A 22,457-nucleotide genomic window follows, 5' to 3' on the forward strand; every position below is an offset into this window, starting at 1 on the left:
GTGGTGACCCCAATTTGATCTAAAGAGCCGAGTTGTTGACTATCCCTTCGGAAAAATAGCTGATTGTTGCGCACCTTTTTCTCTCACTCTCTCTCTCTTCACGGAGAAACAGCTGATCAACGATCTACTAGCATAAGTGTAACAGAGCTGTGTGACATTGTAATCAAATATATAAATGAAAATAGGTTGAGTATAACTAATATTTACATATAGGCCTATAAATACAGATCAGTCTCAGGTTGAAACTTGTAGTTCTGAAAGTTAAGTTGCACAACTTAAGGTCATGTTTATGTATGTTTAATGTCTTAATGCCTTAGTTTGAGGTTGTTATTGCATTTCAGAAAATGTTTTCTTTAAAAACAATGTAATATGGCACTAAATGCACTTAATGTTTAGTTTTTTGAGAGATGATATTGTAAGCAATGTAGGCAATATAAATGTTGCTTTTTCCGAAAATTAAACCAAACTATTGTATATTATTGCTCCTCAATAAAACAGAAGTATTTCTTATCCGATTACTCGATTAATCGATGGAATAATCGGTAGAATACTCGATTACTAAAATAATCGATAGCTGCAGCCCTAGTACATAGATACCTGGAAATGCATGACTCATGTTGCATGCACAACTTAGCTCTAAGCCACAGACAAACAATACTCAACGTACATCCGGTATAAAACATACACACAGGCACTGAACATGCCCTGTGGTTCCTTTGCTTGAGTAATTCTGAAGTTATATCTACAATTTTCTCTTTAAAAAAAACCAAACATTTAACAGCCCTGTAACATACAGTATATAAAACCTGCGCTGTACGGGGACTTTGACTTCGCAGGGTGTCACACTCATCTGGTCTGTGACTTGGGTATAGTGTTAGACAGACTGTGGACGTCAGGTGTCTAAGTATGTTTTTTTTTTTTTGCGATATTGACCTAAATAAGTGGGTGTGCCGTTTTTTGCAGTTTAAGAACACAGAACATGACTCGCAAACCCACAACAGTGCCTTGACAGACGGCATTCTTGCGACGTATTGCAATACTTCAAATAGTTTCTTTATTATTTTCACTATTCTGAAAATGAAATGGAACATCAGGGGGGAAAGTAACACAAGTAAGGCTTGTGGGAAAAAAAGATATGTCACCGATAAGTTTAGTTACTTTTATTACCAAAAAAAAAAAGAATGTAGCTCCACCCAGTACTGAGTCGCACACAGAAACAGGCTTTGTAATACTTGCTACTCATGACACACACACACACACACACACACACACACACACACACACACACACACACACACACACACACACACACACACACACACACACACACACACACACACAAGGACACATTTCACACAAACACACCCTAGAGACACACAGCATGGAAGAGACCCAGGCTGCGGCCTGTTGTGAGTAGGGAGCATGTCATCTGTGGGCCGGCTGCTAAGTGAACACACTTGCCTGTAGTTACCAAGTTTCACACAAATATGGCTCTGACTTCTCTTGTCGGTATGGAGCAAGATGGGCCTGATAAGCACTCAGCATTTTGGGCTAAACCAGTCTGGCTATGCGGATTAGCTGGCGTCACTCGTGTTTTTTCAGTTTCACTGCGTCCTAAGGCCTACTACTGAACATGTGTGTGTATTTTGCACAGTACATGCTGCATGTGTATGTGTGTCTTTCGTTGTTTTTGTGTTTCATGTCTATGTAATGACAGTGCGACTGCGGATGGCTTGTCTTCCCCACAAAGCACGCAGTGCATTAATGTGACTGGCGTGCATCTTTTTCCAATCTTAGCTCACTCTCGCCCTACACATTGCAAAACCCTATGAAAACAAAGAGCTCCAGTCACGCTAAAGCTTGGATAGTCACTTGCCCAAGCGTTGCCAGGGGTTCCTACCACACCTTGTCATAGCAACAGTTGCTATGTTTAGGTCTACCTGTGTATTTTGCCCGTGAGTTAACATGTATGACCACACCGTATGGTATTTTATTTTTATTTATGTAGTATGTCTCTATGTGCGTTTGTGTGTTTGTGTTTGTGTGTGTGTGTGTGTTTGCGTGTGTGTGCTTTGTTGTGGACGGGGCCTGTGGGCTCCTGGCTCAGAGATGAAAGACATTTCTCATGTGGCTGGTTTAGTGGAGCTCCTGAGTCAGCATGCCAGCTACTAATCAGTGTTTGCTCCCTCTCACCTACCCCCTACTCTTTGGCCTGTCACCCGGTTTAGCTATGACTTGTATTAGTAAGAGTTAAACCAGAAGTGAATCAGGTGCGTGTATTTTAAGCTATATAGTTCAAAAACTACCAGTGAATAATCCTACCTTGTCAGATCAGTTTAGATCAAGAAGATGAGGTGACAAAGCAAGGCAGTTTAGATTACTGAGAGGTGGCCTAGTTGTCTCCCCTACAGCACTGGTCTTTGAGTGGGAACACTTCTGAATCGGGATGACAACTGAATGTGAAGCACCAGCAGTGTCCAAAGATGTGTCTCTAAAATGTACATTCGTCTACATGAATTACTCGTAACACTTCACGGCAGATAATGTCCTTTGTGTTGATAGGGAGGGAGGGCAAATAAGACTGCATTGTTTGTGCACGCTATAGCTGAATCTCAGCACCCTTATTTGATAGCTCCTCGGCTGAACCGGAAGTTGTTCTGTCCCTCTTCGGTGAAGGCTGTTTCAGGAGCGAGGAGCGAGCATCGAGGAGCTATAGCCAAGGATACACGAGAGCAGCCTTCCCGGAAGCCGTGCAGCTGAAGGAGTTGCTGACTCCGCCCAAACAGCTGACAAATTAATATAAAACGTCAGAGGAAAGGACGTCTCATCCCTCTTAAAACACATTGCTCATTTCCTCTCTCCTCCCATGATGAGTAGGGTTGGGTACAGAAACCCGGTTCCACTATGGATCCGGTTCCTACGCAAACGGTAGTATTCGGACCGGATTAGAACGCAAATTTCAGTTCCTCATTTCGGTTCCGACTGAAATTTTTTCTCCTGTGCAAGACATGCCATAAGTCAGGAGAGGTGTGGTGTCTTGCCAGAGAAGGCAAATATGGTCATTTTTCTGCAAAAGAACTGCTAAAGTTTGAAGCTGGTTTAGTTAGCATACCAACTCAACATTTATTTTGTTGTTACTTGTTAATAATGTAACTGTTATTTATTGTTAAATTATTGTAGTATGTGTTAGGTGACTTAGGTTTACTTATTATATATTTAAGTACTTTAAAATGTTAATATATTGTTAAATTGAAATCATTTTCAATTAAAAAAAACTCCATAAAAGAGCCTTTCTTTGATGTCATTTTTCAGTTTTTCAAGAATCGGTTTAGGAATCGGAATCGTTTTAAAAAGTACCAGTTTGGCATCGGAAACGTAAAAATTCAAACGGTACCCAACCCTAATGATGAGGACTAAGACGTGAGGAAGGGAGGCAAGTGGAGGCTTCAAGGAGGCAATGTAAGTGCCAAGGGATAAATTAATGGAGCCCTCCGCTTGAGATAATGGTATATATTGATATGGCTGTCCTCAATGAAAGATGATGAAATAGGCTACCTGAAGGGGTATAGATCTTGTCCTAGTCTAATTAGCTTACCAAGGCTTTACTATTGTTTTTCTTCTTTTTTGCATTTACAACTTGTAAATGCAATATAAAAAAAAATATGAGGATGATGATGACTTTTTTTCAGACAACAGATATAGCCTACTTCTTTGTGACTTGTAACGGACAACCGTCATAAATTACTTGAAAGTCTCATTATTTACACATTAGCTGAAATAGAATGTAAGAAGAATCCAGTTACAGTTTTCTCTTTGAAGCCAATCTGAGGAGAATATTATGTCTGTGCTTAAAGGCAGAATTAGTAGGGTTTCTCTGTTGCGGTTTTTAAACACAACATTCAAAGTTGCCCCCCCCCCAGCTCAACCACACCAGAAGCGCACGCCCCCCTGAATTCATGGTGAAAGCCAAACACCGACTCACTCCCGTTTGGTTTTCTTATAATGGGTCATAAGTGATGATTGAGAGGGATGATTTTTGAAAAATCCTACTCATTGTGCCTTTTTAAAGTTAAAAACCCCCCCGCCATATGAAATAGTTTTAATCTCGTCCAATTGTTTGCTACTCCAGCATACTTGTGTGGCTTTGATACACGAATTAATGTCAATCCAAAGGGATTATTTAGTTGTTGATATTATTTTTTGCCCTGGCAAACATGCCATGTCAGGTTTGGCTAAAATAGCGAGCTCTGGCAGAGAATCAGTTGTAAAAACTTGGATGTGCAGTGGAAATTACTAGCAGCCCCGAGCCGAACGGTGCTACATTTGACTCGTTTTTTTTTAATTTTTTTTTATGAGTTGATCTGCCAGACACTTTGGCAGTTGCATGTGATCCGCCTCTCCTGAATCAAAGACATTTATTTTCTGATCATAAAATCACACAATGCCACACATGTCCTTACGGAGGACAATCGCTCCAAGATATCTGTGGCAGAACCAAACCTTTTCATATTAAAATGCACAGAGATTACATCTTTATAGCCCGAGATGGGTTTTGTGGTTAACATAGTGCAGTAAATTAAATTTAGAGTGTATTTTGCCAGCCATCTGTACTGCAGTCTTGATATATGTTGTTTCTAGCAATGAATCATGGGGTCTTTCCAGGCCAGCACGCCATGTGTCATTCCGTGTTTCTAGACTTTATATTTTTGTTGGAAAATGTACTCTCGGTTAGATAACGCATGGAGAAAGGGAAGCGAGGATGCATGAGAACACTTTCACAGACTGGTGGTGATGTCCTGCTCGCTTGCCTGAAGCGGCGGCCGACAGGGTGCAAACGCACCGCAACCTAATGAAACACACGCAAATAGACAAAACACAAGCAAATTAAGAAAACGTCTTCATAAATTTGACAACACACGCGCAGCATTTAGCAAACGCGCTGCAAGTACAGAAACGATGCAAAAAGAAAAGCACACAATCCCCAAAAACAAATGCAACAACAACAAAAAACCGCTGCAGATTACACAACGGAAGTTCTCCAGGCCTCTAGGGGGAGCGCTAAGTGGAACAGCTTGATTTACGACCCCGCGGGGAGAGAGCGCTCTGCCTTTTTTTTATTACCACGAGTTTACAGACACGTTGTCACTGCCCGATGTGAGTCGAGTGCAGATGCGAGTTGCGCGTGCTCAGATTTAAACGGTTTACGGCATTACGTGTCATACTGGAACTTTTCTCATTGCAAACAATAACAGAAGATGGAAATCGTTTCAAAAACGTTTTAGCTATCTGTGATTGTTTGATTGCTAACGTTGGCTCAAAACGCCATTCAAGTGACAGCCTTTGTTGCGTTTGACTGCTAACTTGTAGCCAGCAGTGAACGAACTACGTAGGTTAATTTTTACTGCGTTGACATTACAGAAGTCTCTCGTTAGCATCTCGTAGGCTACTCCGTCGCAAAGCGACGCATGCGCAACTCGCATCTGCATGCGACTCACATCGGGCAGTGACAAGGTCTCTGCTGATTGGGTATCACCTGTGACCTGAGCCAATGAACTAGAGACACACCCACCAAACGAGAGAAAACATATCTCAAACATGGACTTAATATTTACAGTCGATGATCTCAAAGCAGTTGCACACAGTCTCTCTCTCTCTCTCTCTCTCTCTCTCTCTCTCTCTCTCTCTCTCTCTCTCTCTCTCTCTCTCTCTCAGTGGGGTCGTAAATCAGGTTGTTCCACTTAGCGCTCCCCCTAGAGGCCTGGAGAACTTCCGTTGTGTAATCTGGATGCAGCAGTTTTTTTTGTTGCATTTGTTTTCGGGGATTGTGTGCTTCTCTTTTTGCATCGTTTCTGTATTTGCAGTGCGTTTATGTATTTGGTTGTGTTGTGTGTATTTGCAGCGCGTTTGCTAAGTGCTGCGCATGTGTTGTCAAATGAATGAAGGTGTTTTCTTAATTTGCTTGTGTTTTGTCTATTTGCGTGCGTTTCATTAAGTTGCAGAGCGTTTGCCCCCTGTTGGCCGCCGTAGGGATCACACTCCCAAATACAACATGGTCGATCGACTGCTTAGACGTAGTTATAATGCTTCTGGTCTACTTGCTCTGTAACTGGTCTGCAGGGAAATGAATGAAATGACTCGTCGGCTGTTCCCAGCCTTAGTCAGTACGATAGGCCAAGTTGCTTGTGTATTTCTGCATGTACATGGTCTGTAGTAATGCGTGCCAGGACATGGCACACTGACTGCACTGGCCCCTGCTTTCCCTCTGGATCTGTGGTCGTAGCAGGCCAGGCCAGGCCAACTGTCAGTGGAGTCTGGAGGGAGTGTGAGAGTGAGAGGTTGTCCAGCTGTGAGTGATCTGTTTGTTTTGTTTCGGCAGGCATTTTTCCGTTTCACAGTGGGTGACACACACACACACACACACACACACACACACACACACACACACTCTTGCTGTAAAAAAGCACTGCTTAAATATAGACAGGCAGCAAACTTTTCACAATAAAAAAGTTAAGGTATACTTTTACTTTTCTATGTTATCAGAGTATCAGTGTACCAGGATGCTGACCTTGGTGAACTTGCAGCCAATCCAGGTTATCCTTGGCATGCTGGGATCATGTAAACCAGGAAGTGGTTGAATAGCTCTCCACAAATGAGGGAAATGCTGACTTTGTCAGCCATAGATGGAATCGGTTGAGCTTTGTGAGAGAACGCTGGCGACTCTCACAGATCCCTCCCGATTTCTTTTTTCCACCAGGAACCACAAGTGCAGGCCTAACAATAGCTAGCTTTATCATTCAGCCTCCCTGTGTCCGGTGTCATGTGCTATAGCACTATATAACACTTTGATAAAGTGCATTTAAAAAGGCATGACAGCCTTTCATGAGGTATGGGAATATAGTGGTTTACCACATGAGCTTGGCTCAGAAGATAAGGGTACATTTACTCATTTTGGGCTCCTGACACAGAACATGCCTGAACCCCTTCCATCTGGCCAGGATAACAGTTTTGTTGAACTCCACCAATGGATATTGTTTTTTTTTTTATGTACATTGTAGTTGGGGTTCCCCATGTAATTGAGTAGCAAAAGTGGCGAGCACTGACTTCCATCTCCTGTCTGATCACAATCATTGATGATAGTCCAAGTGGTCAATACGACCTTTAAACTAACTTCAGTAGCTTTTAAGTCAACGCTGAGTCTGGGTATTGGGTAAAACGTGTCCGACTCAGACCTCGCATCAGACTTTCTTGTTGTTCGTCATTTTGACGGACAGGGACATAAAAATACCATCATAATGTCTTATTACCCGTTACTTTCAATTTTTTTTAATGATAAGACATTTCATTTTTATTCATTCGTTTTCATTTTTGTAATAATTAATATATAGGCTACAGAGCAATGTATTCATGAGGCAAGCAGGCAATGTAGCCTTCCTGCTTCTCCACACACACACACACACACACACACACGGTGCGGAGCAGGGGAGAGGAGAGCCAGGTGAAGTAAAGATAACGTTGTTGGTACCGATTGCAAACAAATTATTGAAGTTACGGTAGATTAGCCTGGCTCCCCCCTCCTACGTACTTACGCTCAATTTTCATTTCCCTTCAGTACTCCGTCTGGGTTTGCGGTATATTCTTGGGTTTTCTCCAGCCAAATATTTGGCGGTCCAATCAGCGAACAGAGGGAGTGGCTGAGAACGATGACGTTGAGGTTGTTACGTGCGCTAGTTTGATTTGTAGTTCCGTAATGGCGGTGGAGAAAGATGCGGTCCGTTGTGGCAACGCTGCCGAATATCCAGAAGTTAAAGCCCGAGCAAGAACAATCTTTGCTGAGTTGCGTTGGTGGCCATGATGTCGTGGCCCTCCTCCCCACGGGGGTCGGGAAAAGTTTGATTTTCCAGCTCGCTCCGTTAGTGGTGAAGGGGTTGGCTAAGGCTAACGCTAGCGATGCCAAGCTGACGTCACGACCAAACTTTAGCAATTGGTTCTGTCAGATCCAGAGTGGCTCTGGGCAGATCCAATAGTTTTAAACTTCAACAAAGTACCCGCCTTCAAGGAAGTTAACATGGAGGGGTGGCCTCTAGCTCACCCAGTAAGAGCGTTCGCCCCATGTTGGCTGAGTCCTGCAGCAGCACGGGTTCGAATCCGACCCGCTGCCCTTTGCTGCGTGTCATCCCCCATCTCTCTCTCCCCCTTTCCAGTCTATCCACTATCAATAAAGGGAAAATGCCCCAAAAAAATAATCTTTAAAAAAAAAAAAGGAAGTTAACATGGAGAGTGGCCAGACTCTCTGTACAAATGAGTCACTCATGAGTCTGGTAGGACCAGGCTACCTGAGTGTTGTAATCTGTCAAAATGACAGATGGTCTTCAGATCATTGTTAAAAAATATTAGCTTACCATTAGAGAGAGACTGATTATCGGCCCGTTTTTTTTTTGGCAGTTTGCAGATCATCTGTATCAGCGTTTTTATTTGCCATTTAAAAAGTGTTCTACTTTGGCTCGGCTACAGCTCCGTGTCTGTCCCTCTGCTTCGGTTTCACTCCCCACTGAGTCTGACTTAATGTCCCGTCCACAACACTATCTGACTATCTTCTTTTCCTTTTTTCCTCGCACATCAACACCTGATTGAGACAGATTGAGCCGTTGGCTGTTTTATTTCCCCCGACTTGTATAAACGTCGAGGTTTTGGAGGGTTTCTTTTATCCTGACATTGTGACGGGCTGCTCTGATTAACTGCCAAGCCAACGTAGGACGCCATCGATCAATCACCTGCCGAGTCGGGTCAGACAGATCCGGTAGCAACTCATCTCGTTATCAATATAGTTAGACACCTTTTGTGTTCGGACTATATATTTGTTTTCTTTGCTTAAAGTGCTCATATTATGCTTTTTGGCTTTTCCCCTTTCCTTTATTGTGTTATATATATCTTTTTTTGTGCACGTTATAGGTTTACAAAGTGAAAAAGCCCAAACTCCACCCTAAAGGGACTTACCATCTCCAACAGAAAACACTGTTCACAAACCGCTCCAAACAGCTCTATTGTAGTCCAGCCTTTACTTCAGAGACAAACGTGGTCACTTTGTAACACACGTTATAATGCTCGCCTAGCTGCTAGCGTGGCACGCCCTCATACTGTGCTTCTGACTGGCTAGTAGTCCTTACCTAGGTACTGTCAGGCCACGCCCTCATACTCTGCTTCTGACTGGCTAATAGTCCTTACCTAGCTACTGCACGTGCGACTCCCAACAAAGATGGAACAGAAGTGAGATGTCTCACTCTGTAGCTAAAACAGAGAGCTCAACACACAGGGTGAAAAGAGGAGCTGCAGCAATGTGCAGTACAACAAATATATGGTGTCTTTTTTAAAAATTAAACCACATAAACCTATTCTGATACAACCTCTAAATACAATTATGAACCTGAAAATGAGTATAATATGAGCACTTTAAAGTCCTTTAATCATCACATTTGGCTGATTGTAATTAACCTCACGTCTTCCTTCTCTCTACAGCGAAACCCTTCACTTCCAAAGTGAAGCAGATGCGCCTGCACAAGGAAGACTTTGAGATCCTCAAGGTGATTGGACGAGGAGCGTTTGGAGAGGTAACGTACCTTCTGGTTTTTACACTCTACTTAACCACGCAGCAATCCATTACCACACAAGTTGAGAACCTGCAATTTGTTTTTTTGGTTTGTACAAGAAGCAGGTGTTAAGCTGGTCAGTTAGTGGAGCATTCATTTGTACCGTTTGTTCTCTTGTCTATGTTTTGACAGGAGACGTATCAAAATCTAGATCTTCTTCCTCGAGACAAAGATTTTACGGTTTGATGTCGGGACAATACCTGGCAGCACCAGGCTATATTCTCTTGTCCCCTTATACTTGTAATGAGTTAGAAAAGGAAGAGTGTTTTGCATTCCTGCAGCAGTGCGTAGTATTGGGTCTGCTGAATGAGCATGACTCTACTTGCAGCTTGAAAACACTTTTTAATTCTCGGTTCACATTTAACCCATGCATTGGTGCCAGTGAAACTATCTAGTGTGGGCTTCGCATGTTTTTTTTTTGCCTTTTATGTGTGCCCGTAGGCAGGTTAAAATACATTTGTCACTGGGTTTCAGGTAATGATGTCAAAGCCGAGGAATGTTGGCGGGACAGGTATTGTGCGCCGCAGCCAAGACTCTTACATAATGCCAGTGTCCTGCGAAAAACGTCATCTGTCTTCGCGCTGACAGTTTTTATATTATTATACCATTGCACAGAATTGTCTTGACAATCACATGCCTCTTTAATAGATTATCAGAAGATGTGGACTTTCAATACGGAATTGATCACTGTGAGCCAAGTTACACGCTTCCAAACATTGAATGTCTGATTGTGTTATTCCACGTCTGTGCAAACAAGTTGGTGAGTTCCTGAGTTCTTTTAAAACACGCTGATAGGTGGGGAGAGACAGGGAGGAGTCAAGAAAGTGATAGATTATTGGATGGAGATAGATTTGGCCACAGCTGCCAGCATGTAGCTGCAGGACCACAAAATACCAAGAGCCAATATAGGGATTGCTGGTGCGTGTGTGTGTTTGTTGTGCTCAGCGACGTAGTGTGATTCATGAATTGTGGTAACATTCCAGAGCCTTTTCACCAAGTCAGCTGTGCCAGTACGGGCTTGATCATCAGGATTGTTGCTGTTTACAGAAATGTGGAAATGTAGCAGAATAAAAAAAAAAAAAAAGAAACTCAGGTGGCATGAGGAGCGTGTGGCCAAAGCAGTATGTCATGTTCCCTCAGTGGTCGAAGTAGTTGGAAAAAAAAAATGTAAAGATATTTTTTAGGGCTTTTTTCCTTTTTATATCAGAACAGCTGAAGAGAGCCGGGAAATGGGGTAGAGAGAGGGGGGGGAAGACATTCAGCAAAGGGCTGCAGGTTGGATTCGAACCCAGGCCGCTGGCAAGGACTGAGCCTACACGGGGCACGCACTCTACCAGGTGCGCTAGAGGCCGCCCCGTAGTTGAGGTTTCCGCACAGCTTTTGTTTTAGTGCAGTATTTCTGAAAAAGTGGACCCTTGGGCCGTCTGCGTAGCTCAGTTGGTAGAGCGCGCGCCCATATTTAGAGGTTTACTCCTCACCGCAGCGGCCACGGGTTCAATTCCGACCTGCAGCCCTTTGCTGTATGTCATTCCCCCTCTCTCTCCCCCTTCATGTATTCAGCTGTCCTATGAAAATAAAGGCCTAAAATGCCCAAAAAATAATCTTAAAAAGAAAAAAGAGTGGACCCTTCATGGTACGTGATTTTAAATTCTGCCAGGAACTACAAAGCCTAATAGTGAGATGCATAGATGTGTTGTTTTCAATTTTAAGTAAACTCATTTGTAAATTCAAACATTATTATTTGAATTGGAAAGTTATTTCTGTGTTGTCGTACTTCAGCACACTGACGCCTCCAATTTTATGTTGCAAATGCTCAGCGTGACGTGTGAAGGAAATACAGAGGAATAAAGTTTACGGTTCCTGTCAACTGACAGGTTGGATCGATGGCTTGAGACAGACATTGCTTTTCCGATGTCTGACCATAAGCAGCAGCATTCTACCTCATTAAGATGGCAACAGAGACAATGAGCGAGTAAGCTATTTGTAGAAACTGTCATTAAATTTGACTGGAATTTGTAATATACCGTTGAAGTATGAGGCTTATTGTTTTGGGGGGTATTTTGGCTAGGGCTGCACATTATATCGTATTTTTATCATCATCGCAGTATCAACTGGCGCTATATACACATCGCGAAAGGCTGCAACATATCGCGATAGACACAAAAACACAATTTTTTTTTTTTTGTTAGTTGAAAGAATATGAGTAGAAAAATGCACTTTAGAAAGTAACTGTCGTTCTTTTTTGTGCCTTTTATCTTCAATTCAATTTGTTGTATTGTAGAAGAACACTGAAAGCCGCAGAAAGGCAGAACTGAGTACACTTTAATATCTGTTTATTTACCGCAAGTAATATCCTATTTTCCTATCGTACAGCCCTAATTTTGGCAGTTAGGTGGTCCTTGATTTTTTTCATTTCTTTATTGGGAAAGTGGTCTAAAAAAGTTTGAGAAACACTGGTTTCACCATTGTCTGGCCACCACTGGCAGAAAACTAGTTTGTTTTTTGACTGCAATTACAGTTTCTTTTCTTTGTTTGCATCATCTTTCTCTTTCCTTTGCTCATTTTCGATATGAATCTTATTAAGGCAAGACTTGCTGAAATTGTTCTCTGCAGCAGTCTGACAAACAAACACAAGTTTGTAAGCGCTGCTACCTTAAGGAACATTTGCCAGTTTTTCTTATGGCTGTTGGCATGCCCAAGTTAGGAAGGCTGATGATATTCCAGTTGGATGACAGTAGTAACAGCCATCTAGCCTAAAGTCAGACCAAGCTAAAAAAATGTGTGTATTTTTGGAAGGCCTCAAGAAAATGTATAAGGGTATGATTTCTTGGTCTGAAAACTGAGCACAGACCTGACACTGAGATATGGGAACAGACAGTCACAGAGTTAAACAGACACAGACAGAGACGGAGATAAGAAACACACCCAGATGGGCAGACACAGGAAAACAAAGTCAAGAAAAAAAATCCTCGGGAGTCAGAAAGGGAGGCGAGAGATCATGAGTGCAGGATGTTTTGATTTCATCCTCCCATTGTCAGCAGCAGGCAGAGAAATGGCGCGGGTGTGTGACGTGGTGAAGCCCGTCTGATGATGAATGGACCAGTGTGTGCTGGCATCCTGCCTCTGAGAATGTCCCCATTCGGACTCCTCACCAACACAATCAGGCCTAATGGTGCTCAGTGGATAGGGTTTGTCACAAACAATGCCAGAGTTAGTTTCTGGTTCCAAAGGCTAGCCTTGCTTAAGATGTATGTCATCACGGTAGTTGTTGTGGAGTCATGGGCCATCAGTCAGTGTTATACATTATTGCAGTACTTGTTAGCCTGACAAGCCAGACCCACATCAAGATGTTGGGTCTGGGAACTCACCATTGGCAGGGCTCAATCCGAGGAGCGGGATAAACTTTCTATATTCTCTCTGCACGCAATAGGATAGCGCTACAACCAATCAGAGCAACGCTAGTTGATAGATTGAACTTTTGCCGTATCCGGTCGGCAAAACTCCGAACAAGTCTTCCTTTTTTTAAGAATGACTTCAGTGCCGTTCTTTGTTCTTTTCTCAAAGAAAAGTCTTCCAGAGTCACGGCCAAAGCCAATTCAAAAGGCTGCTGTTCGCCAGCAGCAGCAGCAGCCATCTTCTTTGTTTTCAAGTAGCAGGGAATTCACGCAGAACCGTCGCAACTATGCCGTTATGATGTTAAGCCCGCCTACCGACTCTCTACACGATGTGATTGGCCTGACTCGAGTTTGGTTTTTCCAGCTCGCAAGCCAACGGAGAGTTGCTAGACTGACCCGCTGAGCCGCTAGGGTGTGTCTAGATTTCTAGGCTAACTACTTGTTGCATTGGGTCAAAAAACACTGGATTCGAAACACTAGTCAGACAAATGCTTGTAAATATGGCATTGGCTGTTCTGTTTCCCTTTTTTTGGGGCATTTCAGTCCTTTATTTGATAGGACAGCATAGACATGAAAGAGTGGCAGAGAGAGAGTGACATGCAGCAAAGGGCCGCAGGTCAGAACCAAACCTGCTGCCACTGCCTCCAGGGCTGAGCCTCTGTATATGGGCGCGCGCTCTACCAGGTGAGCCACCCAGGCGCCTGTTCAGCCGCAATTTTGGCAGAGAGCTGCCGTGTTTTCAGTCGTTGCCACTCTGAAAAATACTTGGCCTGTTGAATAATTAGATTAATCCCTGTGGTTCGTTTCATTCCAGATCCAAACTGATAAAACCAAATTTGAAGGATTTGACGCTCTCAGCTAACATAAAGTAGAAACCGCAAGTAGAAAACACTTGCAATACATACTTTCAGCCATGGATACAGACGGGAATAGTGAAGTAAAGTGTGTGCTTAGGCTTTCCTGGGCCCTGTGGTAGACACCAGGCCTGACAGGGAGAGATAGATAGAGAAAAGGACAAAAACAGCCAGGCATTGCCAAGAACAGTGCACTCCCCCCTGTCCTCCTCTCTTCCTCCTCCGTTCCTCTCCTCCTCTGGTGAGGGATCACTAGGGGAAATCCAAACACTGCAGGAATGTTATCATTGTATTGCATTAGCAGCATTCCCCAGCTCATTTAATAGACTACAGACCCCTCTGTTGCATAGGGTGCCTGTGTTTGTTTCACTTTATCCGTGTGTGTGTGTGTGTGTGTGTGTGTGTGTGTGTGTGTGTGCGCGCTTAAAAATTCCTTTCTATCTGTTTACTTGCTGTTTTTTCCCTTTCCAATTGCCTATAAGCATATTTTCATGCACAATTAACATTTAAAGAGGCCAAATAAAAAATGGACGTCTGCCTTTTGGATGAATAGAATCTTACAAAAATTATAAAGGAAGCTTAAAGAAGTCAGCCAGGAGATAAGTTTGCATGAACATGTGCTTTGGCTGTCAGCTTGCAGGGGTTTGTCACAGCAGCTTGTGTGCAGCTCCTTTTTTGGCAAAATGGGAAGCCAGAGCCAGGGGGGGGAGTTTCTCATGGCAATTATCAGTGAAGGGATAGTTGGCAGTTGCTGTGTTGTGAAGACGGTACAAGAGGGTATGAGAAACGCAATGGCAGAGTGTGAAAAGCCATGCAGTTAGGCTGATAGGCTAACACTCATAGCTATTAAGATCTCCCAATTTTCTCAAATCTCAAATCAATTGCATTGCTTAGTCATGTGGGTTGAGTTGGTTTAAATATCAGTTGAGTGTGTGAGATTGTAATAGAGAGGTTGGACAGTGCAGCGCCTCATTATCCAGGGTTTAAAAGCCTGGATAATGTCAATTTCTAAATTTAACATTACTGTCAATTTTAGTTAGTGTAGGTCATAAGTGTGACTCATATTGGATGTTTACGTGTGTGTGCGAGTGTGTGAGTGTGTGTATGTGCGTGTAAGATCTAAAATGGTAAAGGGATACATGTGGGAAGTAAATAGTTTAAGCTGAATTTGATCGTTTGTGATTTTAATAGTTACGACCACATCACAAATACGTGATCACCAACTTCCTTGCAAACCATTCCAGGGCAAGTGGGAAAAATAATTCTACTTGCTCCAAGTCCATTTTTTCCTGGCCCCTATACAAATTGTTTTTTTTTACGAGTGGTTATCAAATAACAACGAAGACTAAAGTAAATTGCTATATTTGACCTCGATTTAAAATGTTTAAACTACAAAATGAGAGATGGCAGATGACCGTTCCCTTGAGTTCAGTGGAGCAGACTAACAGTATTTTTTTAACCAACCCACTCGGGTCATCGGGCAGCCCTTTTTGTTGAACCCTGCTGTTACATCTGTCCACATCTGTCCATGTACTATTGATTTGTGCCCATTTAGTATTCATTGGGTGCAGTGATTAGAGGAGTGTTCTAGTTTTCTTTTTTGTCAAACGGCAGATTTTGCTAGTAGAGAGCACGAGTGTGTGTGTGTGTGTGTGTGTGTGTGTGGATCCCTGTGGTCACTTCCTGCCCCCCCACCCCGCCCCCCGGCTCCTCTCTGCTTTCCTTTCTTCTCTTCATTCTGTCCTTTCCTTTTCCTCAGCTTCTCCTTCGTCCCTTCTCCTTTCCCCTTCTTCTCCTCCTGTCCTCTTCCAATCCTCCCTCCTTTGTCTCTTGCTTTTCGACTTCATCCTGTTGTATGCTACAGCCGACCTTTGTCAATATAGTCCTCCACCCGGCACCTTGTCTCTTACTCTTACTTTTTTTCCGTAAGGGGGGGGGGGGTGTTGCGGTTCAAGCTAGGCGCCTAAAAGCCCCAGGCCACCAGTGTAATGATGTTTAAGTGCTGAGATGATCTCCCCTCTACTACAGCACACCGTTTTCAATCATTGTTGTTAACCATGAAAACTTGATTTTTTGTTTTGTTTTGCTTCCAATTTGTATGCCTGCTGTTTGTGGAGCTATGGAATATGATAACACATGAATTATCACTGTGCAGATCTTGGGTTTATTTTTCCACTTGCTTCAGGGATAAGATATTAAATCGGCCTGGTTATTTTCCTACGTATTGGTATGTGTTTTGAACATGTGTCACATTCTTTGTCTGACTTTGCTGTCACACAAATGATTGAAACATTTTCTTTTCTTTTTTTTCCCCTTTCTCAACACTCCCCACTCTTCTTTCCTTTCTGCAGGTCGCAGTCGTAAAAGTGAGAAACACTGACAAGGTATTCGCCATGAAGATTCTCAACAAGTGGGAGATGCTGAAGCGCGCTGAGGTGAGCATCACTCACCGGCTTTAAGAGCTCTTGTTGGGGTGCACCAGTCCTGGATACAGGGCCACTGCTGCTAGGGGTGGGAATCTTCACTGGTGTCACCATTCGATTACCATTATCCTGTTTGAATCGGTTCCATATCACAATGCATCAGGATGCGTCATCTCCTCAATACTGTTATATATCGCTACACATGGTTTTCATCAACAAATTCAAGCAGTCACATTTATATGAACTCCCCTTTTTTATTGTATCTGCTCTTAAGAGTCTGCTCTTGAGTCTAAACACAGCAGACAAAAGGCAAAACAACGAGTAAGTAACATCATTAGGCAATAATCGATTATGGTCTGTCACCGCATCGATGCAGAATCGTCCAGCAATAATGAAATCTCATGATGAAAAGTGATAATGAGATAAGAGACTTTTGATCCATTCAAAAAAACTACAATCCACTAGGGGTGCAAATCACAAGTTTTTTAGGCATTTTCAGCCTTTATTTTGATTATATATATATATATATATACATATATATATATACATATATACATATATATACACACACACACACACACACACACACACACACACACACACACACACACACACACACAGCCAAGGGCCGCAGGTCAGAGTCGAACCAGGGCCCGCTGCCTCTATATATAAATAAACCTCTATATATGGGCGCCCGCTCTACCAACTGAGCTATCCGGGCGCCCGCAAATCACAAGTTTAATCACGATGTAATATTATATTGATTCTTTGGACAGTGACACGATATTTTTTTTTTTTATATCCTAAAGTCTGCCACAATACGATTTTTGATTGGATTCATTTCAGGGGCCTGTGATCGATATGAGAACATGTGCCCATTTAACACAGTTCCGTTTACATCAACACAGAAAGCAACTAAAATATGATTTGACAATTTTATGACTGAGCTCTTCCATACACTTCAATTGAAAAACAAACTATTCCTCTAATAAACAGAATACATATAAAGTGGGGATTTCAAAATAAAAGAGCATCTCAAAGATGACATGCATTGATGTTTTCACATTGCATCGATATTATTGGCTCGTTGATCACTGAGTCGACATATTGACGCATATATAATATGTATCATTACTAGGGCTGGGTACCGAATTCAATACTTCTTAGGCACCGACCGAATTGTCTCCTTAGTATCGAGTATCGAAAAAAGGCCTTGTCATTCAATACTAAATTTCAACACCTAATTTCAATACTTGAAGAGCACATCTCACCGGAGTCAGTGAGCCAATCAGCATGCAGCATGCTTCTACCAGGAAAAAACTCTACGTTACGCACAGAGACGGGGGATCACGCTGTAGGAGCGGAAAAATAAATAAAAAGATTTGTACCGTAATGTGTGATGTTTCTTTTTGTTTTCTAAAATTGGTATCGGTACTGGTATTGAATATTTTTGAACGATACCCAGTCCTAATCGTTACACCCCCACTCTCCACACTCAAATCAGGCCTTCGTTAATAAATGCTCGCAGAACATGTTGCTGCTCGATGCATGGTTTTCTCATCGACCTCTTCCTGACAGTCTGACATTCCTGTCGGTCCCACGGGTCTTCAATCTTCATGCCTCATACGTCACAGGCCACAACTGGTCCCTGCTGTGTGTGTGTATGTGTGTGTGTGCGTGTGCGTGTGCGTGCGTGCTGGACATGGGAAACAATGTAGAGCCACAGATGTACTGCAGACAGCACACACTTAGCATGTAATTGTCGTTGTAGGCAGAGAACATCAAAGCACTCTTGAAGTATTTTAAATACTGACAATAAGTGGAGTTTCTTTCTTCTCAGTGTGCAAGATAAAAGGCCAAACATGGATGTGGTGTTGATTTATATTACAACCCGATCCATTTCCACAACAATATTCTGAGATTTGATTTACTCAGAGAGCCCTGACTTGGAAGTGAGGTGTGCACTAAATCACATACATGCGTACAGCAGGTCTACCAGGGTGGTGCAGCGAGGACTGAGAAACTATATGATTTTTTATTTTTTTTGCCTTAAGAGCCCATAGAAAATGTGTATCTAAATACACAATTTGTTGAAAATAAAAACAAGTGAAATTAATAATGAATGTGATATGTTTTATTTAGCAAAATGACATTGCGTTGTTCAATCCTATCCAGTATTTCCTACATTTCTAAGCAGATTTTCTATGCGTTATTCTCATAAATCCCTTTCTACTCCCATTCTAACCATGCACAACTGAAAATAGAGTTGCTAATTTCTGATACAGTTGTCAGTATGTGCAACAATTTAATCTGGTGTATAACGTGTTTATTGCATCTTTCTTTAGACGGCGTGTTTTCGGGAGGAGCGGGATGTGTTGGTAAATGGGGACTGCCAGTGGATCACCACCCTGCACTACGCCTTCCAGGACGACAACAATCTGGTACTATTCTCTTTCTTCTCTCCGTATGGCTGTATATTCATGAGCCAGGGCTGGGCGATATATCACGATATCCTCGACCAAACACATGGACTTCGATATTGCGACGATATTGTAGGGATTGACAATTTGTGCTTTCGCGAAATATTTTTTTTTTTTTACAAATGAGATTTTAGATAATGTATATATAATAATAATGTGGTTAACAGTAGTGGTGCAACGGACCATAGTTGATCCGTCAACACTCACGGTTTGGAATGCATGGGAACCACGGATCAATTGCAAAGTTTAACCATAATAATAGTGTGTGTAAAATGCATCTTTTACTGTCGCTGTTACTTAAAGTACGCTGATAAATCTCTATGAAGGGTTGCCGTTTCTAATATGGCACCGGTGCCTCGATACAGGGAATAGTGAGTGAGTAAATGAGGGAGCGGTTTCGAACAGAGTGAATATTTTGTGTATCCTCTTACCTTACCACTAAAACGTTCACTATTTAAACGTTGGTACTTTCTATAGTAACAACCACTGAGTTCTACTGCGTAGCTCCACCTGCCAGTTCATTTATAGAATGACCCACCTCCGCGTGATGTCTGGTGACCTGCCAGATTCTGACCGCCACATCCACTTCTTACCACAAAGCTCAACACCACTTAGAATTGTAGGAAAAATGGGCGACAGAAGTTAACACGGCCTGAAAAACACTTATGGAGAAGACCCAAAGAATGACTCTGCAGCTTGCTGATTGGTTGTAGGCCAAGCTTCCCCGATTTCATTGGCTGCTGGAGGCAATGGTTCTGTCTCCAACCTGACAGTCTGTCGGTCTCTGTGTGACCCTGAGTTCACATGCCAGGGCTGCTCGCCATTCCATTTCCCACATTTTCACAACAAATGCTTCACCCTGGACACTCCCCAAGGCTTTAAAAATATACAACCACTGCTCGCCCTGCCGACTATTTTTAGGAAAACTTTCAAATGTAAGAACCGTTTAGGTGCTGCTGGCTGCCTCAGTGCCCCCTCTGTAGTAATGATACTGTGAGGGGGAAAAAAAGGGGAGTGGAGAGTGAGAAGGGCGGGATATGTTTTGACTTTCTCGTGTGGCTTTCTTTGAGGGCTGCTCGATTACGGAAAAGAAATCCTGATCACGATTATTTTGGTCAATATTGAAAATCACAATTATTTAACACGATAACTCATTGACTTTTTGGAAAGTTCTTGCAATTATTGAACTTAAAAAACAACAAATCAACAGTGAAAACACCTAGAACGGTGAAATTTCCCTTCATACTTTTCCAATTTTGCAATTTTTTTTAAAATTCAGAACACAAGACCAAATAAGAGATTACTTGCAAAACGTAATGTGCAAAATAATCGTTTCTTCCTCCACTACTTAGTTTTTGTGATCATTAGGAGCCAAAATCGTAATCGCGATTCAAATTTGGATTAATTGCACAGCCCTACTTCTCACTGTTCTGTCCAAATGCTCCGATCAAAAGAAAACTCCTCAGGCTACAACGTCTTACATAACTCGCGGCTTGGTTCAAAAACACAGTACAAGATAGAGGAGAGAAGCCTGATTACTGATCTTCTTTTTCTTATAGGACAGGTGTTTTAAAAATCTGAAACGCTCTCTGTGTGTGTGTGTGTTTGTCTCTCTAGTACCTGGTCATGGACTACTATGTTGGTGGTGATCTGCTGACTCTGCTCAGTAAGTTTGAGGACCGGCTGCCGGAGGAGATGGCCAGGTTCTACCTGGCTGAGATGGTGCTGGCCATCGACTCCGTCCACCAGCTCCACTACGTCCACAGGTGAGGAGCAGTGTGTGTGTGTGTGTGTGTGTGTGTGTGCGTGTGCGTGTGCGCGTGTGCATGTTAGGAGGTACCACTGTGTCTGTAATTATGTTTTGAAGAGCTTCAGAGCAATAAGTCCCGATGACGGCTGTTTAGTGTGTTTATATTATTCTCCAGCTGTGGGGAACAACTGCAGCTAAATGAAAATAAAAGAAAATAGTGGAGTGTGTCCGTGCACGTTTTGTCTTCAGTCTTTACAGAAGGTAGTCAAAACCGCTGACTAATTACAGAGTATATTGGTTTTTGTTCCTGTGTGTGTGTTATTATTTCACTCTTGAACATTCCCATTTGAGGTTAGGTGTGTGTGTGTGTGTCTGTGTGTGTGGGGGGCAGGATTTGGATCAGTGCTTTGGAAAATAACTGCTGCGCTGGAAGAGGTACTCCGATCATTTACTTAATTAAAAGTACCAGTACAACATGTCATTATAAGTAAAAGTGCAGAAATATTGTCAGCAAAATGTCCTTAAAATGGCTACAGTCTATATTATTGTGTAATAACAATGTCTTAAATGACAGTGTGAAAACAATGGGATGGGGGGGGGGGGGGGGTCACACGTAGTGACACAGACCCACAGAGAATGATCTCCTCAATCTGCAGCTCCCTAGAGATCTCTAGCCAGTTTCAGCTCGCTGTTTAGCTGAATTGGCTGGCAGACAGACACAGTTTACGACTAGCTGTTGAACATAGTGAAGCGTTTAGCAGCTAAAGAGCCAGATATTTCCCCCAAGGAGTCGGTCGAGACCAAAAGCCGAGCTAAAGGAGAGTGAACACTGGACTGGCGTGAATCAGGTGTGCAGAAACGGTTCCAGATGGAAGCTAAGTAACTGCTAGTTACTCCGTCACTTCTGGATGTGCGAATGAGCAACTGATTACAAACGTGTTTGCCATGCCGACCGAAAAAGCTGATAATACGCACTATCGTGTTCGCAATTCGTCTCAGCTGCCCCCAAGTGGCTAATCGATCTCTTATTGCAGGTTTAAAGTAACAAACCTAGCCTCAGAGCTGACTGTTCACACCCTGTGGCCGTTTTCCTCTGTAACCTAGATGCCAAAAGCTTTTTTTTTTTTCAGCAAACAGAAGATGCTCTCGGCTGCAGGAAGTTAGTTTTTTTTTTTTGCCAGACAGGAAGTGGTCACATCGGCATGTTAACACAATTCACAGTCATTTTGTTCAAGGAGCAAGGGAAGGATGGATACACAGAGGGAAAGATGAGAGATGGATAAGGAAAAAGGGAGGGTTCGAAAAAAACAACAACCCGGGTGCGATAAAGCGGCACAGCTTGTTGGGATAAGGTTTTGGGTGTGTCTGTAGTTGCTCTGATCTCTAATAGGACACTGGAAAGCCACACGGTAAGAAGCGTACTGAGGGACTGAGGCAGTTCTACAGACATGTAGATATAAGTGTATAAGTAAAGAAAGGGAGTGAATGAGAAGAGCGTGGGGAGCCACAAAATTGCATGGTGTTATCTGGGGGGCCGTGGGTGGGGGTTGGCGGTGGCAGCGGAGACGGAGATGGAAGGAAAAAGGGAGAAGGGAAGAAGGGACAGCACTGTTGCTCTTTGAGTCCCCTCGTGGACTCTTTGGGACAGTAATGATGGGGTATGGGAGGTGTGTGGGTGGGGGTGTGGTGCCGTTACCTCCCCCCATGTTCCAACCCCCAACTCCTCCTTTGCTCTCTCTTTCTCACTTACACACACACACACACACACACACACACACACACACACACACGCTCACACACACGCTCGTGAGAGATTTGTACACTTGCTTTGTAGAGGGTGGAGACGGCCAGGCAGGTCCCCTGAGGAGGGTGTGTCCCTCTGGCTGATCGTGCGTGCGTGTGTGTGTGTGT

The 22,457-nt window shown here is 43.0% G+C and overlaps 1 protein-coding gene across 9 annotated transcripts in view; it reads left to right on the top strand.

The window, feature by feature from the left end:
- cdc42bpab (CDC42 binding protein kinase alpha (DMPK-like) b) overlaps positions 1-22,457 on the top strand; it is a 103,331-nt gene that overhangs the window by 30,482 nt on the left and 50,392 nt on the right. For all 9 annotated transcript variants that reach the window (XM_036005369.1, XM_036005366.1, XM_036005368.1 and 6 more), the window contains exons 2-5: positions 9,514-9,605; positions 16,245-16,328; positions 18,662-18,757; positions 20,414-20,562. In XM_036005369.1, coding sequence (XP_035861262.1) covers positions 9,514-9,605; positions 16,245-16,328; positions 18,662-18,757; positions 20,414-20,562 — 421 coding nt within the window. The remainder of the gene's footprint in view (positions 1-9,513; positions 9,606-16,244; positions 16,329-18,661; positions 18,758-20,413; positions 20,563-22,457) is intronic.

This window comes from Sander lucioperca, chromosome 9 (assembly GCF_008315115.2).
Source record: "Sander lucioperca isolate FBNREF2018 chromosome 9, SLUC_FBN_1.2, whole genome shotgun sequence".
Classification (NCBI taxonomy): domain Eukaryota; kingdom Metazoa; phylum Chordata; class Actinopteri; order Perciformes; family Percidae; genus Sander; species Sander lucioperca.